The sequence below is a fragment of the Trichoderma harzianum genome (genome assembly GCF_003025095.1).
Source record: "Trichoderma harzianum CBS 226.95 unplaced genomic scaffold M431scaffold_1, whole genome shotgun sequence".
NCBI classification, from domain to species: Eukaryota; Fungi; Ascomycota; class Sordariomycetes; order Hypocreales; family Hypocreaceae; genus Trichoderma; species Trichoderma harzianum.
In genome coordinates, this window is record NW_020209249.1 from 1040241 (window position 1) to 1057003 (window position 16763).

Genomic DNA, 16763 nt, shown 5'->3' on the forward strand with positions numbered 1-16763 from the left:
GTCCAAAACACCCGTATTATATATATCCTTCCTGCGCCCATCGCATCGCATCGCAATGTATACCTTCTTTTTAATCCTATCCCTAGGCAGCAAGCAAACAAACTGGTCAAACGTTTTGTCAGAAATCCGCGCAAGTAATATCCAATGTGAGCCGCCGGCCAAATGATTCCAAATCAATAATCTTTTCGCTTTCCCAATTCCTGTATCCCAATCCTACATGACACCTTGGCAGATGTAAACCGTTCGTAACATTTGTCCACCTTTGAATGGCTGGACAATCAAGTGAAATCATATGTGACCAAGCTCTCTGCGCCATCAGACGTCTCTCTCAGGACTGTGACTCTATGGTCGTCAGTCCCAACCCAGTTTCGCCTATGCTCTACTTCGTCTGAGGAATCGTCCTCGTCATCAGCATCGCTGTAGTCTCTGCCTTCTCTAGGCCTTACTTCGACGCTCACGTCGCTTTGGCGTCCCTCGAGATCCCAGACTCGAATCTCGTCACCACGCTGGCTGACGCTAACAGCTCTGCCTTCTGGGGTTACGTCGGCATCGGCGATGCCCGAGGTGTGGCCATAGAGCCTCGTAGCGTTGGAAATGACAAGGGACTTTTCCGTCGCAGTAACAACAAACAGCACAAGTGTGTTGTCGTGCATGGTCGCGAGCAGGTAGGGGTGGCTGTAGCATAGCTTGGTTGGCCCGCCCTCGTCATCATCCATGTACAAGTCGGGAAAGTTGGAGCATGTAGGGCACTTTGGCCGGTACGATGAAGTGGTGACCAATGCTCCCGTCTCAGTAGGTAGGGTGTAGGCAACGCGAGACGTGATGACATCCGGCTTGGAGCTGCCCGAAGGCCGGATGTCAAAGTTTTGAATGCCAATGGCCCAGCCGCCGACAGTGTCGAACGAGTAGGCAATGGAGGCAACAGCCGAGTTCTTGAGCTGACGGAGAGACAAGACCAGCGGCTGTCGCGAATAATCGGACTTGAGTGACGACAGCACAAAAGGGTTGGAGAGGTCTGCGCTCTTGTCTACTTGGCTTCCCACTTGTAGCGTAGACAATTCGCCGTCGCTCAGATAACCTATGTCACCATCACGATGGCTCGGACTAGCAGTAGACGTCTGCTCCGGCTCTGGGGCGGGCGTCTCAAAGGTGTACAGGGTGATGAATCCCAGCTCAGCGGCCGTCAGAGCATACGGGTATGAGTATGCGACCGATGTGAGTCTGCCCACGTAGCTCTTGTCCTGGCGATACAAGACGGCCAGCCGGCCCTCATTGACCGTCAGGCGCCAGATGCCAAAAGTGCCATCGTTGAAACCCAGCATGATGTCCAAGGTGCCCGCCTCGAGCTTCTGGCCGTCCAAAGCCAGCGCCGTTGGCACGAGGTGGATGCCATCATGGGTCTCGGTGGTTGTTTGCGCAATGGAGAGCTGCGTGCGCAAGTCCCAGGCCCGGAGCCCGGCTTGCAGGTCGACGGTGACGGCGAGGCCATTGACAACCTTGACCAAGGTCCGGCGCTCCAGGATGGGAGTCAGGGAGAAATTAGGGTTGACTTGGACCTGGCGCACCTCGCAGAGACCGCGCGCCCAGTTGTGTCGCAGACGGTACTGCTGCTTCCAGTCGACGAGGTCCGTTGGGTGGCTGGACTTGTCGGCCGGGTCAACGGGTTTGAAGGGGAGCTTGACGGGCTCAGCATCAACGGCATCAACGGCCGTGGGGGCCAATATCGACGAGCCGGGATTGGAGATGGAGCTGGAGCTGGAGCTGGAGCTGGAGCTGGAGCTGCCCTGTTCGGCGTTGGAATTGGCCCCCGCAGACGTTTGTGTTTGTGTTTGTGTTTGCGTTGACGACTGACCCTGTTCCCAATCTTGACTTGAAGCGTGTGCCGGGTTCTTGCCCTTGAGGCCCGGGATGCGGTTGGCGCGCGGCAGAATGAACCTGCGGTAGTAGTGGGAGCGCCACAGCTGGGGATCCGAGGCGACTCTGTAGAACTGGCGCGACACGGGCGCGGCGGCCAGCAGCGTCTTCTCGTCGACGTAGGAGAAGATGCGCAGCAGCAGCTCGTCCGACACATCGCGGGTCACGTCGTACGAAGGCGTCGTGAGCTCCACGTCGACGGGTTTGGTGAGACGCAGCCGCTTGGCCGAGGCGTCGTTGAGGGAGTGGGAATGGGTTGCAGAAGAGGTGGCAGAAGAGCCGTCTAGCTGGCGGCTGTTGCCATGGTCGCTGTACGACGCTTTTCTCTTCTTCATGCTTCTGATGGCCATCATCTTTGCGTGCGTGTGTGTGTGTGTGTATTGATGCGATGATCAATATCAATGATGGGTGGTGAGTGTGTGCGCGGGCTGATTGGTATAAGCAGCGCCCGGCTGTCCAAACGGGGGAAGAAGAGGAAGAGCAAGCAGCAGAGCAGCAGCAGTGAAGATGATATAAAAGCAGTAGAGGACAAGCAAAGCAAATGCTATCAGCGGCAGTATCGCTTCTTCTCCCCGGGTTTCAATCTCGGGGCGTCTCTGCCCTCTGGTCCAGCGATTTGCAGCGTCGTCACGGGCATGCAGGTATCAAATGCAGTGGAGCAGTGCAGAAAAAGGGTGATGATGCGGGTATGTGAGGGAGAAGAGAGAACAGCGAGGAACTCTAAATAAAAGGCGTAAGGATGATGCAGTGAAAAGAAGAAGAAAAAAACGGCTGTCAAGGGAGGGAGAGACACGGAGATTGTGGAGTTGCGGGCGACAAACGCACGTGGGATTGTGATGGAGGTTGAGGAGGAGGTTTATGTTGATGGAAAACGGAGATATGATAATGATAGCAAGTGACGGGAGATTGGAGGTGACAACTGACGGGATAGAATTACGCTGAGGTTTGCTGCCAAAATGCCCCGAAGCTGGTTTGTCGAGGCCCGAGTCCAGAGCTTGAGCTTCCAATTCCCCCCGTGGCACGCTGGCTTCCGGGTCCCTGCCGGTCTTATATAGTGGCTCCCCCCAAAGACGCTCCTCCAGTGCTACCGTAGCGGTTTGCATCCGTTCGGGCCTGCGGACGGCCCTGACGCGTCCAGGTAGTGTCCAGTCTAGTTTCGTTTTCCCCTTCTCTGTCTTGCCCTGTGCTTGTTTTCCCTTTTGCTTTGCTCTGCTTTGATTTGCCTACATGCATGCATCTATGGAGTCATGTACCTGTATGTACATGTATCAACAACTTCAACTCCTCCCCAAGACACATACAGGCCATGTACTCACTCATAAAATATCTCCGTACCTAGACCTTGTTCAGTCCCAGCCGCTGTCCAATCACTGCTCTACTGCACCTTTCAGCCACTAATAGGCACCGAAGCTAGACAGAAGCTTAGCACGGATTGCAACTGATGGATGCTTGGATGCCTTGCCGGGCTGCCAGTTGAGCTCCATCTGTTCCCCCACCACCCCCGGCAATCCATCCAGCACATGTACCCCCAGTATGGCGCCCTCTGCAAAGCAGTACATGTACCCACTAGCCGCTATCAGGCCCCTCCAGTAGAAACACCAAATCAACCACCATCACGGTTTCTTTCCTTTTTCCTTTTTGTCTTCTCTTTGCTTCCCAATTCGCCTCTCGATTTGTAATTCACGCCAAGTTCCCCAAACGCCAACAAACCGTTTAAGCGTTTCCCTCCCTTTTTTTTCTTCTCCTACTCATCATATCTACTAACTAAGTCATAGCTCGGCCGTGGCTTTTTGGCCGGCTGCCCTCCCTGCGACAAATCACTTCTGAAAAGAGTCGCCTGCAGGTACGCTTGTATCAGCCGCGGATGCCAGAACCAATAGATCGCCACAGCCCAAGCGGTGATTCAAAGTGCAAGATGCATGCGAAATGCAGACCAAAAAAAAAAAAAAAAAAAAGAGCAAAGAGAGACCAACAGGAAGAAAGCCCTTTCATCATACCGCTTTTGTTTAATATATGCAAGCCGCAAAACAACTCATCAAACCACCCCCTTCCTTAGTGGCTACGTAGTCTCTGCCCTCACTCCGTTTCCTGGGGTGGTAAAAGTTCAGCTCTTTTTGGCTGCATATTTTACTACTCGTGTGTATTCTATCATGATGTCTAGCCTCTCAGCATACTGCAAGGACTCTCGTTCTCCCCTCATTCTCTCATGGGCTCGCATCTCCCCCTCCCCCCTCACCTCCTTTTACGTCCCCTCCATCTCGTCTTTATCCTCAAACACGGCAAATATCAAACCGTAGATGGGAAAAGAAAAAATTATTCCCCGGCCGCTTATTGCATTCCGAGGCTCCATGGATCTCCGGATAAACTTCTCATTCTCCTAGCGTAGATCATCTGCACAGTCCCGTGCTCGCGGCTCATGATTCGAATTGATGTCTCATGCGCATGGCTCAGGTCGAGAGAGGCTACTTGTGTGCTCGTAAATTCGTGTATATTCATCATAAATCCGTTGTCATGTCATGGGTCAACCACATCCCCCCCACCCAAGTCGCTGACACAACCTCGATCGTCACAGCTGGACTCTTGCAAAGAGATCGTCGTATAGCTTTCCAACCCATCCATCCGATGCCCCAGCCTTTGCAACAACCTCGAGTCCTCCCACCGCCCACAATGCAGCTGCTGCCACTACTGCGGCCTGAACTCCCAGCCACTGGCGTCTGCGTTGCCGCTTCGTCTTCTTATCAACCGAGACTGCTTCGCTTCCCCACCAGCCCTTTGTCGACGGCGCAATCCCGAACCATTTGGCCAGTCCCCAGACCATATGGGCGCATCCTATTCCAATCAGGCCCCTGTAGGCGGTAGCTGCAATAATAGGGTGCCTCGCGAAGCCGTGAGAGACGTAGGCTAGGCCAATGTTGGAGCTGTCGCCCTCCACCACTAGTGGCAAGACTCGGTTCATCACGACGTGGGCCCCCCAGAAGGCAGAGAAGACGTAGCCAGACCAAGAGATCCAGCTGAGCGGCGGCCAGAGCTGAACGGACGGTCGAGGGTTAGCAGTAGACGAACGCATCATGGCGTACATGCCCGGCGTTGACCCGCCATACCTCTTAATGTTCTGGGACCTTCTAAGAAGACGCAACGCAATACCAGAGCCGATGTGCATCAAAACCGGCAGGCCAACCAGCAATGGTTCCGTGATGGGAGTCTGGTAGAGCTCTCGGGCCATAAGCAGGTAAGTCTCCGAGCCAGCCACGCTTCGTGTAACCGCGGGAATGAGGGACACATTGACAAGGTGCATGGTGGTGAATACCGACACGGCATAGCTGGAATATCTCTGCATTCGGCTCACTATATTTGATAAAAAACATCAAAGTCACAACCGGTCAGCATAAAAAAGGAACCACACACACTTTCGTCTCAGACAGGGTTGCAATGCAGCTGAAACTGGATAAAACCACGGGGAAAACGCAATGGGTTAAAACGAGATAAAAATAAGAATAAAGGCGGCAATCAGTTCAGGGATCATCCAGGGACGACAGAAAAAAAGGGAAAAAAGAGAAACGAACAGTAATAGATGGCGCCTCGGCCACTGCCACTCAACCCCGGCGCCATGGTCGAGCCAGTCTTGATGCTGCCCGCACTGCCTTCCATGGTGCCATCTGCGTCCAGAGAGTCGATTGGCCTCTTTTCTTCTGTCGGTGTGTCCGGGTCTGAGTCCATGGGCGCAGGATCCAGTTGGAGGAGAGAAATGGCCGTCAGAGTCGAGTTCCTCCGCTCTCGCCAGCCTCGCGGGCTCTCGGCGTCTGAGTCGTCGTCCATGGCGATTGCCGAGCTCTTTCTTTTCTTCTCTTTTCCTTTCTTGCTCTGTAACTGAACCAAGGATGAGATTCCTTAATTTTGAATAATTTTCACCTTTGTCCTTGGGTTTCAAAAGATTCCGAGATAAAAACGAAAATACCCGGGTGAGACATGCATGTCCGTACGAGCATCAAACCACCGGCTGGGTATGTTGGGGAGAAAAAAGAAAAAAGAAGGCTGCCCAATAGCAAAAGACCACACAGCCGTGGGGGGGTCCCTCTATGCCCAAACGAGAAATGGTTTGAGTGCCGCCCACATCCGCCGGTATAAATGCTGAGACAACAACGACACACAAGTTTTTATGCAAAAAGAGAAAACGCCCGTCCGCTCGTTTTGTTTCAAACTGTTTTCTCTTTTTCCATTTCCCTTCTGGGACGCCACCAATCCCAACCGTTACGGCCTTGATTGGAGCGCGTATGTTCCGCAATGGCACATTGGCCAAGAGACAACTGTCTCAACCTCCATGTTCGAGACGCCCTATTTGCCAACGCCCAACAGCATCATACCCTTTTAGCTCTAGCAGCGTCTTTCGTACAGGACGGTTTCATCTATTCCGCATTACATATGCGCTTCATACATGTGCTTGATGTGTACTGTATGTAGGTAGGAACACGTACGACTAGGTGCTAAATTACATGTCCGAGTACCGAGTCCTACCTTGGTACACACCACCTGCCCTAGGGCCAAGACGTTTTACGAAACATCCTATCGCCGTATTCTCCCTTACATGAGCCACCACTGTAGCGAGATGAATCGTGTGATTTATCATGCATTATGAATTTCACTGTCCAGTCAAAGCTAAAGAGCATTATTGTTAGCTAGCTAGTTAGCCATCTATCAAGTATGCCTTGTTCGCCTTGGGAAGGACTCGGTAAAGCAGCTTAAGCGACGGCTGCCGGGAAGTCTCCCGCTATTGATGAAGCTGGCCACTAACAGCCCTGCCATATCAAATGTACCAGGTGGACTCAATCGCAGTACGCTACGTATCAGGTACATAATGTATCACTATTATGCCATAGGTGTTTTAGTACCCAGCAAGTACCTAAAGCTACTCCGCAATCGGTCTAATCTAGGTCCAGGATTGGATAGCCGCCCATCATCAGCCCCACCATAGCTCCCTCGGCCCTTTTTCTCCGATCTTCCGATATCCTCCAACTCAATTGTTGCGTATCGTGAATCGTTATCGCGAGCTTCACGTCAGAGCACCGCAAAGCTCCGTCACTCGTACAGCACAATTGGATACTGCTCTATTCTTAGATTGCATCTCCAAGTCATTCAAAATGCCTCCAGTACGTACCTCTCCTCCTTCATCAAGCAATCAGCATCGTCAAACTAACGCGTCCATCTCCAGAGACACCAAACCCTTCCTCCCGCGCAAACCAGCTCGGCGAAAGAGGCCCAGAAATCCTTCTACTGCAACCTCTGCTCCAAGGGCTACTCCCGCATGAACGACTATGAGGCCCATCTCAGCAGCTACGATCACAGCCACAAGCAGCGCCTCAAGGACATGAAGGCCATGGTGCGCGATCCCAACGCAGTCGCAAAGGCGAGGAAAGCCGAGGCCAAGGCAGATGGCATGGTCATCAAGTTGAACAACCAGGAAGCGCCATCCTCTGGCGGTAGCGGTGGTGGTGGTGGAGGCTTCAAAAAGGGCGGCTTCAAAAAGACTGGCTTCAAGAGTGCCTTTGCTCCGGCGGCAGAGGCGTCGACATCAACCTCGGCTGCTTCGCAACCAGCAGTGACCGATGCGCCCCGCAAACCAGCGAACCAGGCCGCTCGTGCGCTCATGGATACAGAAAAGACGGGCCTCTACAAAGGCTCTCTCGTGGAGAGCGATACGGAAGATGAAGGATACGAAGTCTACGACCCAAGGTTTCCCACTGATTGACTCGTCCAAGACACAAGAGGCTACATTAAATCATTGACTGGATGCCATCGCTGTCTATTCCAGGGTATTATTACTATTATCATGCCGGCTATTATAAGTGCCACCTCATATGCCGCAGCCCAAATCCAGAACCCTACATGTCGGACTGCATCCACTTCTGCGAGTCTATCTGCGACAAGTCCTCCTCTAAGAGGCTAATCATGTTCCGGCTGCCAAAAAACCAATCCGCAAGCTGAGCCACCTGGCCGTTGCCCTGAACCGGTACCCCTGGGTCGTTGGTGTTGGCGTTGGCCATTGGTTGGTCCTCATTGGGGATGAAGCCCAGCTGGCTCAAGTACATCTCAAACTCATCCCCTATCGAGCTTTCGTCCTGCTGCTGCTGGGCTTTGGCTTCGACATAGAGCGTGGCGATATCGCACATGACCCGGCAGAGTCGGTATAACTTGTCAATGGGCTCCGATAGCCCCCTCCCGCCCTCGAGGGAATCCACAAAGTCCTGGAGAACCTTGAGGTCGGCGAACGAAGAAGTCTCAATGACATAGCAAAACAAGACAAAGAATGGAGCAAACGGTGTCAACAAGAGGTTCCTAGAGATAGGACAAAATGATGATCAGCATTTGGTTGGTGGAAAGGGAAGGGAAGGGAAAGGGTGGGTTCAGAATTGCTGTCTTCCCTACCAATGAATGTACATGGACCGCATGTACGTGCTAATGTCCATGAATTGAACACACTCCTGATGCGTCTTCATGGCATGACGGGCCGCGTCTAAGCACTCGTCGCAGAATCGGGTAATGGAGCCTTCCGGTGCCGGTATGACGCGGTAGATGAGCGTCTTGGTCACGTAGAATTGGACCTCGTCGCCTTTGATAAAAACGTCGACGACATCCGAGGTTCCTATCGACTTGAGCAGTCTGTGTACCTTTTCACGCGTCTCATCCGTCTCAATCTCCAGCCGGCTGCATTCCGCGGCCAAAAGCTTTGCTCGTTGGACCAAGTCCGCCTGTGGACTTGCCAGAGCGACTGGACTGTATCTGCAAGTGACGAACAGCCATCAGTTATCAGGTCGTATCAACAAATAAAGAAGAAAGATAGAAAAGAAGACCACAGCAGGCGGTCAAGGGGCTCATATATGAAAAAGTTTTCTTACAGTTGTTCGTAGATTCGGCTCTGCAGGCTGCTAATCTTGACCCATAACGTCGGGAACGTGGTGGATGTGAGATGGTCGAAGCCGTTGACTTCAAACTCGCGTTTGATATCAATATCGCATTCTGCTATTGTTGACGCCCGTCCAAGTCTGAGGCCCAAGCCCTTGTCCAAAGTATACACATGCCAGAAGATGACCTTCTTTTGCTGTGCAACCACTGGAGGGTCGTTTCTCAGCGATTCTGTACGGTGGTAGCCGCCTGCTTGACATAGCCAGGCGGCCATTGTGATGAGATGCCACGCTACCGAGGGCCTGGAGACGTCAATAGCATAGAGACACTATATCAATCAAACAATATCAGTTACTCTCCTCGTCAATAACTAAACAGGAGAAAGGCAATCTCACTCCAAGCAGCAGAGCCTGCACATTCTCAATCTTTGGCGACAGAAACAGCGGAAAGTTGGCCAGCGTCGTCTCGAGATTCGACTTGCAGATGGCCACGTACGAGTTGTACTCTTCGCGCAACGCGCCCTCCTTGTCCAGCGAGTGCTGCTCGACAAAGAGGTTGTACAGCATGGCGTTGACCACGGCAAAGGTGGCGTCTGAGAAGTCTTCCGTGGGGAAGTAGACGGTCTTGCACAGCTCTGCAAACTCCTTGATGCCGACGAGGGTGCACAGGATGGTGAAGAAGGTGGGAGGAGCGGCTGGTTCAAGTCAGACTATACGCCTTTTTGTTATATTGAAAATGAAAAGATTTGCGGCTTCTTTCTCATACCTTTGACGTGCTTGAGGAGGGAGACTACCGTGGCCAGTGGAGGCATCGGCAACTTGCTCACTCCCCCCGGCGGCACTGGCTTCTGCAGAGGGAATCGAGGCCCATGGCTTATCGATCGATGCTTTTGCATCTCGACAAGCTGGCTGAGATTGGCCAGAGCCGTCTCCATCTTCGGGTTGAGAGGCCGCAGGGGCCCCCTCTTGACGGCGCGCTCGAGGAACTCGCTCGCAAAGGTGGTGTGCACCGTCAGGCCCGAGTCGCCGCCCAGGACAGACTCCTCGTCGGAGCTGTCATAGTCGGCGTTTGAGGCGGCGGTCGGAATGGTGATGTCTGTCTGGGGGGTGTGGATGAATTTGGAGGCGTCTGTGGAGGTGGAGGACGAGATGTTTTTGAGGAGGGCTTCGATGTTGCCGAGGCGGGCTTCTATCTGGTCAATCTTTCTCTCGCTTGGTGATGGTTAGCTACATGTATCTAAGTTTGATGTGAAGAGACATGGAAGGATGATGAGATGAGTGGACATGAGATGAGCAACACCCATAGTTTAGAAGAGACTCACTATTGAGATGAGATGAGGACTCGCTGCCGAGGCTCCTTTGGCCTCTGTCCAGCACCCGTTGATGTGCAACTCCGCTTTGCTGTTCTGCAATTGGAACACGGCCAATCTTTATCACAGCGAATCTTGAAGGGAACAATTAGCCTACTGATTCAATCCAAGAATGAACCATGACATGAAATCGACGCTCAATTAGCCCGACTCACCTTTCGTAGACGACACTGATCACACTGTCATTCACGCCGACAAAGGCCATCGTCAGTACTCAATCAATCTCATCACCCCATCCAGCAGCAGCCCATCATCGCGGCTAGATATGCGCATCAAGCCAGATCCACAGGCGACTCTCAGATACCGGCACTTACAGCTCTCCGGGCGGTTGGATCGTCGGCGGCCGCGGACGGCGCGAGGTTCTGCATTGTTGTATCGGGTGATTTTTTGCTCTGAGCTAATGCGGACGAGGGAAAGGATATGGCGGTTGCAATTATATAATAGATGTTGGTGTATGTACTGCGGTTATTTGATTTATGATGAATTGAGATGATTTTCGATTCTTGTTTCCAGAAGAAATTGATTTGCTCATTCTCATGTGAGTTGAGTGAAAGGATGAAAAGAAAGAGGTAAGGCGGATTCTACAGCAGCATCTTTTACCAGGTTCATTTACTGCCAGCGGTGTTAGTGGCTGTACCTCAACAACTGCCATCCAAATTCAACAAACTAAGCCTTACCAAGTGCCGGACGCGCAATTGTGTATCAGAAAATAGATCATGTCTTGCATCTTTTGTTAGGATGCAGGAGGAATGCGACGCATCTGCAGCCAGGCTGGTGGATGCTGTGGAAAGCAGCAGAATGTACTCTTGCATGCATCCTGTGAGGAAAGGTACTTGTCAAGGCTCCGGATGTCCCGGAGTCCGCGGGATGCCGAAGATTCCTTGGCTGCGGCGAGTTATTACGTACCACAAGCAGCAGAGATGGATGGATGATTCAGGATAAATTGAAGGATAAACTAACTAAACTAAAATATAAAATAACATAAATAGGTTTCATTAGTATTAACGAATTATTAATTATGTTGGAATAGCTGGCGGTGTTTTAACTCTCAAAACGAATGTTTCATAACGAGACCACTTATAAACAAAATGATATACATGACAGTTGCTTCGATGAAAGGCTATCCAGCCCTACCTTATCTAGCTAGAAATGGCATTTCTGCATTTTTAACTCCATAGTCAGCTGTATCGTCAACTGGCAGAAAGACTTTCAACGTCTTTCGACATCAATCCGGGTCTCTGGAGGAAATCCCATCCTGGCCTCTGAAGAATGTTTGAAGAATAGCCTGTATATCTATATCCCTCCCTTCATTGGCATGGCCGTCAATTCTAGCAAATCTTTCAAGCTGAACAAAATTGTACTCATCTCCAGCCATCTTCTTCAAGTAATACCTCACAAGCATGGTTTGGCGGCCCTTCTGTTCAAAGTCCTCCTCTCCCTTGTGCGCCAGCTGATGGCAAGATAAAATTAGTGAGCTGATTCCAGCCGCGATAGCTGTAGCCACAGAGCTTTCTGATATCTTTTCGTTAGAGTTGAGAACCGGAGCAATCCCCGCCGGGACATTGACCGCAAATTCATTACCAAGATGCCTTTTTCCGGGAGGCGTTATCCCAGACTCGTCACAGGCGATAATGGGGATTGTCCCAAAAAAGCCTGCTGGGTAGGCATGTGTCAAACTTATGCCTTCAACATGAGCACTGCAGAGCATGGCAATGCCGCGTTTAATTGCTTCACAACAAGCATCCTCAAGCTCATATGTTGTTTCGCCGAGGCCGAGGCTCATAGAGATAACATCAACACCTTTGGATATCGCCCCTCGTATTGCCTTGTGTATAAGTTAATAAAGCCAACGACAGTAAAGCGCACCAAGGCGTGGAGGGGCGAGTAATCTACCTCTGCAACTTTTGCAGGAGTGATTCCGGATCTCCTTGATGACACTCTAGCAATATAGAAGACACAACATGGATCTATGGAGCTTATTATTCTGGCCATCTGGATGCCATGCGCGTCGGATGCCAGGAATTTTCGACTTAAAGGATCGTCATCGCCCACCAAAGATAATCTTTTTCTGATACGAGATCGTCTTTTCTTGACACGAGACCACAGAGTTTCATCGATCGGCCGTCTACTACAGTGTTCGTGCCGTTCTTTAATGCGATGGGTGTCTAATTGTTGTTGGCCAATTATAAGATCCCCTATGTTGTCGGTATCAGGCCGAATGCCAACCATCCCAGTATCAATAATAGCTATCCTGATCGGCCGGTACCCGCAAGATTCATTATGTGCGTCTTGAACCAAATCCCAGTATTTCTTTGTAAATTTCGAAAGCTCGGGAGCATTTCTATCCCATCTAAGCGACCATAGAGTCAGCTAGGTCGTATGTGTGCGATGATAGCCAACTCACATTTCTCCCAGTTTTGGCAGCTTCTCTTGGCGCTCCTCCTTTGCCTCTGATGTCGTCTGCAATGGCGTTGGACTGTCCATCTCCTCTTGGTCTCGCAGTTTCTCTATGTTCCTCGAGCACTTTGCGACTTTATTATAAATTGTGTATTCTGCCGCTAGGGTTCATTTGGGTCTTGCACACCTCTTCTTCTTCTTCTTCTTCTTTTTATACTGATGTAAGGACACATGCTGAGTGACGCAGACTGATTCTTTAAAGTGCGGAATTACTGATTTTTGTTACTTTTTCTTCTACAATTCCTTTATCAGCATCGCTCCTTTGTCTACATTGTCCCTTTGTGTACAGCGGCGCCAGATTATGTTCTTTGAGATTAATGTTCGTCCGTGCAAGCTCACCATCAAGCTCACGCTTTGGATTCTTATTGTTATATGTTGATTCGCTGCCCCCTGTGATCTACAATGGCTAGAAAATGGGATATGAAATGCCAAGGCTACATATCGTAAAGTAGTAAAAAAAGACAATCGATACTAATCCCTCATCAGTGGATAAAGTCAACTTCATCAAGCTTGATGCCAAAGCGAGAGAAGTGGCCGTACATTCTTCTTCTCGCTGAGTTCAAGAGTCTCTTGTAGGTTGTATCTAGCTGTTATGAGTTAGTTATAAGATCCAGTAGATGGTTGGTATTAGACGGAATGCCATGCAGTTCGTTGTTCAAGATAGTCATGCTAGTCGGCCCGTACCCGCGAGTCTCATTATATATCTATCAACTCTTGTACTAGATTGCAGTATTATTACATGAAGTAAAAATTTGGGAGCCACTCTCCGAGATCTGAGTATCATGAAGATAGCTGAGTCATGGTTTTTCGATGGTAGCCAATTCCCATTTCCAATCCTAGCGGCTTCTCTTCGCGTTCTTCTTATGTCTCTGATGCCTTCTACAATGGTGTTGAAGTTTCAATCTTGTAGTAATTGTCCAGTTCCAAGTTCAGTCTAGAGCTGTCCCCTTGGTCCCTCAGTCTCCCCAGGTTCTTCAGGTCAATACTCTTAATGATGTCGTTGCCCTCAAAGTTACACACGACATTCTTCCCTGGTGAAACCAAAAATGGCTTGGCCATGTTTGGATTAAGCCCAAAAAGTTGTCTTGTTTTGTTCTTGAGATCTTCGAGGGCGCCAAGTCGTGTATCAATTTGAAGCCGAACGTGGTAAGGCTCTGATGAAGCTCTTGAGATAAGCACCGCCACACAGATTTCCTGCAATATGCCGCTATTTTCCAAGCCTTTCTGCTCAAGAACCCACGTAACTCCATTGCGGCAGCCAGTCACAGGGCTAATCTCTGGGTTTGAGCGCCCTTCAGTGAAGAACGTCTGATCCCAAGCCTTGCTTTTAGTTTTTTCCCAACCAACAGAAGCACCGCCAACAGTGAGACCAAATCCGATACTCGCTTCTATTCCCTTTTCGTAGGGCATTCGGACAATCCATCTCTCCGCCGAGTGAAATGGTGCCCAGGCTTCGACTTGTGGTTCATTAAAGCCGTGGTGCCGCTTGTAATCCGCATCTTCAAACATCAAGGAAGCCTTCATAGAACCGAATTTGACATTTGGGTTATGAGAGGCAATCACAATTTTGAGAATCACTAGAGTCATTTCCCGATCAGATATTGTGCTCTCGCCTTCTAGAGGACAACCTTCATAACCATCTACCCAAAGAAGCCTCTCGACGCTCACGGTGTAGCCGGATTTTCTGTTTTCGTAAATTGTGTCGCGTTTCTCTTTGACCCATTTTGCTTTGACTTCCCCAGAGAAAGAAGTAGCTTCGTGATTTCGATTGTTAAGAACCCCAAATTTTAATTGTCGTGTCAGATCTTCAGTCGAAAGGCCCACATCCTCATATTCGTCAAGATTAGGTTTATTTTTCTTTCCTCGCACAAAATTCCGATTGATGATATGAAAATTTCGCCACATAATACTATTCTCCTGAGGAGGGGTGGCCAGTCGGTCTTCCACGGCTTGTGGCTGGTCCATTTCCTGGGATTCCAGCAAGTTGCTAGCGGCTTCATCATACCACGATTGGCCTTCGGGAAGAATAATCATATCTTGGTCTTCTTCTGGGTTTATTTCATCTTCATATTTTCTCAGTAAATTCTGACTGGGATCAGGCTCCTGTCGCAAACGTTCCTGCCGTGCGTTGCGAATATCCGATCGGATTTCAGCCAACACTGTAACATCGACATCACTTAGGTCTGGGATGAGCTTAAGGTCAGCATCATGGTGAACAAGATCGCTTTTTGTTTCTGGATCATCGGAATCCCACAACGACCACGGAAACATCTTGTCGGCCTCGATCTCGCTTTCACGCCTCTGGCTGATCCTACCATCGTCGACGCTTGCAGACTTTGAAGAAGCTTTCTGGGACACGTTTGTATCGGCATGTGGGGACTCTGGAAGAGATATCCAGGCGTATTCCGCAAGCTCTTCGGCGATGTGACTGTACACGGTCAAAAATTCATGGTCTTCGAACGATATTGTGCATATTGGGCACTCCAGCAAAATATCAACCCCAAGCTCCCGATTTATCTCGTATCTTCCGATATTTGCCAGCTCGAGCATTTCTTCGGTTGTAAAATCTTCTTTGTGTTCATTCTCGGTATGGATTAAGAATTCTGCTTCCGTCTGGAAGGTCCGTATATTTGATTGACACGATGAGACACATTTCCATTCTGCCACTTTATGCTTCGTCTGCATGTGACTGATCCATGCATCGCTGTTCTTGTATAAGGCATGTGGTGTTTTACAGTCTGGCAAAATGCAAACATATGGCCGAAGGTCCTCCAAAACGTGATTTCTAAAGAGGGTCAGTTACAGAAGACGTTCAGAATCATGAGGACAAAAAAAGAGTAAATTATGCCATACCTCCAGGCAGGTCCTTGGAATATTGCCCTTGCGAGTGGAATTCCACAATAGGGGCATTCAAACTCCAATTTTTCGCCCACTTCTGGTGGTAGCGGAAGATTGGTGAGAGAATCGTCTATTGTAGACCACTGAGGTCGTATCATCAAGCTCTTCACAGGCTTTGTCTGAGAAAAAACCGTTGTAGGCACGTATGTGGCGGTGTATACTGTTGACTGGACCGCATCATGTTGTGCTGTCTCTCCGCGTAATGCACCTATAGCCGTATGAGGCAGCCTGGACGGGGTTGAACCAGAGCCGCCTTGTCGCGAGTATCCAGCCGTAGATCGCGGCGGCAGGCTTGCTAAACTGTGGGACTTGAAGGACTCTTCTTTGGCTTCTTTTTCACTCCGGCCCACCCTCTTGCGGCGGGAGTATGCTAGTTCCCGTTGCCGTAAACTAACGGTTTCGATTAGCCGCTTCACCATGTAGTCGATAGGGGAAGGCTTCTTGTATCGCAGCAACAACTCTACGCCTTCTCTGAATTTTTGTGTTAAATTCACGCCGTCCTGCCATTCAACAAAGTTTGCGGCTTTGGTATGTCTGTAACTCATCCCAGCGGAGCGGATGGCAGCAGAAATTCTGAAAAGTTCTGAAAGCGCCTGCTCCACCTTCTCTCGCATTGTGTCGATTGGGTCTGCAACTACAGACGATGTCTCGGGAGCCTGGCCAAATGAACATTCTGATGAGCTAGCCGATTTTGATACGTGAGACGAGGGCAGTTGAGTCTGGCTGCCTATATCTTCTACAGTCGCGATAGCCCTTCCGGCAATAGGATCGGCCAAGGTACAGATTGCTATCAAGCATTACTATGGCAACATGAGGTCGTCGGCCAAAAGGTGGTCATTACCAGAGAGATACTCATGCAGTAGAGCCAGGAGTTGCAGTATCATGTCCACCAGCTCTGGTCGCTCGCGCAGGCGCCAGTCCATGGAAGTACGTTTCTGATAACTTCCAAAGATGCCGCCGTGAGCGGCCCAAAGGTTGAATCGGTCAAGCTGGTCTTGCGGCCATGGCGCCGATACCATTGACTCAATACAATCATTGAAGATTTCCAAGCACTCTGCGGCTTTGTTATAAATTGCGTTCTCTAAGGCCATGATTCGTTTGGGTTGTGTACAGTTCTTCTTCTCTATGCTAACGTAAAGGACGCAGGCCAGGGATTTAACTGCGGAGTATGGGATTGTGTAATTTCGCTAGTATGCAGCGGAATCGGATTATACTGCTTGCGATTGGT

General features: G+C 50.2%; 9 protein-coding genes across 9 annotated transcripts; 2 read left to right on the forward strand and 7 right to left on the reverse strand.

The window, feature by feature from the left end:
* Positions 1–278: 278 nt before the first annotated feature.
* Positions 279–2249, reverse strand: M431DRAFT_72796 (hypothetical protein; the record flags this gene model as incomplete). The annotated part of the gene is made up of 1 exon (XM_024922070.1): positions 279–2249. The coding sequence occupies one exon, from the start codon at positions 2247–2249 to the stop codon at positions 279–281; it is 1971 nt and encodes a 656-aa protein (XP_024779938.1).
* Positions 2250–2314: 65 nt separating this feature from the next.
* On the reverse strand, positions 2315–3054 carry M431DRAFT_175900 (hypothetical protein). The gene has a single exon (XM_024913074.1). It carries the CDS (start codon positions 3015–3017, stop codon positions 2559–2561), a length of 459 nt encoding a protein of 152 aa, XP_024779939.1. The 5' UTR covers positions 3018–3054; the 3' UTR covers positions 2315–2558.
* Positions 3055–3713: 659 nt separating this feature from the next.
* On the forward strand, positions 3714–4346 carry M431DRAFT_175973 (hypothetical protein). Its single transcript, XM_024913075.1, has one exon. It carries the CDS (start codon positions 3834–3836, stop codon positions 4209–4211), a length of 378 nt encoding a protein of 125 aa, XP_024779940.1. The 5' UTR covers positions 3714–3833; the 3' UTR covers positions 4212–4346.
* Positions 4347–4480: 134 nt separating this feature from the next.
* On the reverse strand, positions 4481–5730 carry M431DRAFT_73512 (hypothetical protein; the record flags this gene model as incomplete). Its single annotated transcript, XM_024922134.1, has 2 exons — positions 4481–5259; positions 5478–5730. The coding sequence occupies 2 exons, from the start codon at positions 5728–5730 to the stop codon at positions 4481–4483; spliced, it is 1032 nt and encodes a 343-aa protein (XP_024779941.1).
* Positions 5731–7049: 1319 nt separating this feature from the next.
* M431DRAFT_489015 (hypothetical protein) lies at positions 7050–7657 on the forward strand (the record flags this gene model as incomplete). Its single annotated transcript, XM_024916629.1, has 2 exons — positions 7050–7058; positions 7121–7657. The coding sequence occupies 2 exons, from the start codon at positions 7050–7052 to the stop codon at positions 7655–7657; spliced, it is 546 nt and encodes a 181-aa protein (XP_024779942.1).
* On the reverse strand, positions 7328–10890 carry M431DRAFT_103561 (hypothetical protein). The gene is made up of 9 exons (XM_024911524.1): positions 10858–10890; positions 10495–10792; positions 10336–10359; positions 10133–10254; positions 9577–10022; positions 9207–9505; positions 8805–9139; positions 8335–8688; positions 7328–8244 (listed from the first exon to the last, which is right to left on the reverse strand). Exons 2-9 carry the CDS (start codon positions 10546–10548, stop codon positions 7791–7793), a joined length of 2088 nt encoding a protein of 695 aa, XP_024779943.1. The 5' UTR covers positions 10549–10792; positions 10858–10890; the 3' UTR covers positions 7328–7790.
* Positions 10891–11441: 551 nt separating this feature from the next.
* Positions 11442–12259, reverse strand: M431DRAFT_57616 (hypothetical protein; the record flags this gene model as incomplete). Its single annotated transcript, XM_024921508.1, has 2 exons — positions 11442–12005; positions 12074–12259. Coding segments are annotated over 2 exons (750 nt in total), but the record flags the coding sequence as incomplete, so codon positions are not given.
* Positions 12260–13516: 1257 nt separating this feature from the next.
* M431DRAFT_71310 (hypothetical protein) lies at positions 13517–14542 on the reverse strand (the record flags this gene model as incomplete). The annotated part of the gene is made up of 1 exon (XM_024921884.1): positions 13517–14542. One exon carries the CDS (start codon positions 14540–14542, stop codon positions 13517–13519), a length of 1026 nt encoding a protein of 341 aa, XP_024779945.1.
* Positions 14543–14971: 429 nt separating this feature from the next.
* M431DRAFT_59897 (hypothetical protein) lies at positions 14972–16626 on the reverse strand (the record flags this gene model as incomplete). The annotated part of the gene is made up of 4 exons (XM_024921550.1): positions 14972–15341; positions 15491–15722; positions 15837–16322; positions 16377–16626. Coding segments are annotated over 4 exons (1338 nt in total), but the record flags the coding sequence as incomplete, so codon positions are not given.
* Positions 16627–16763: the final 137 nt, after the last annotated feature.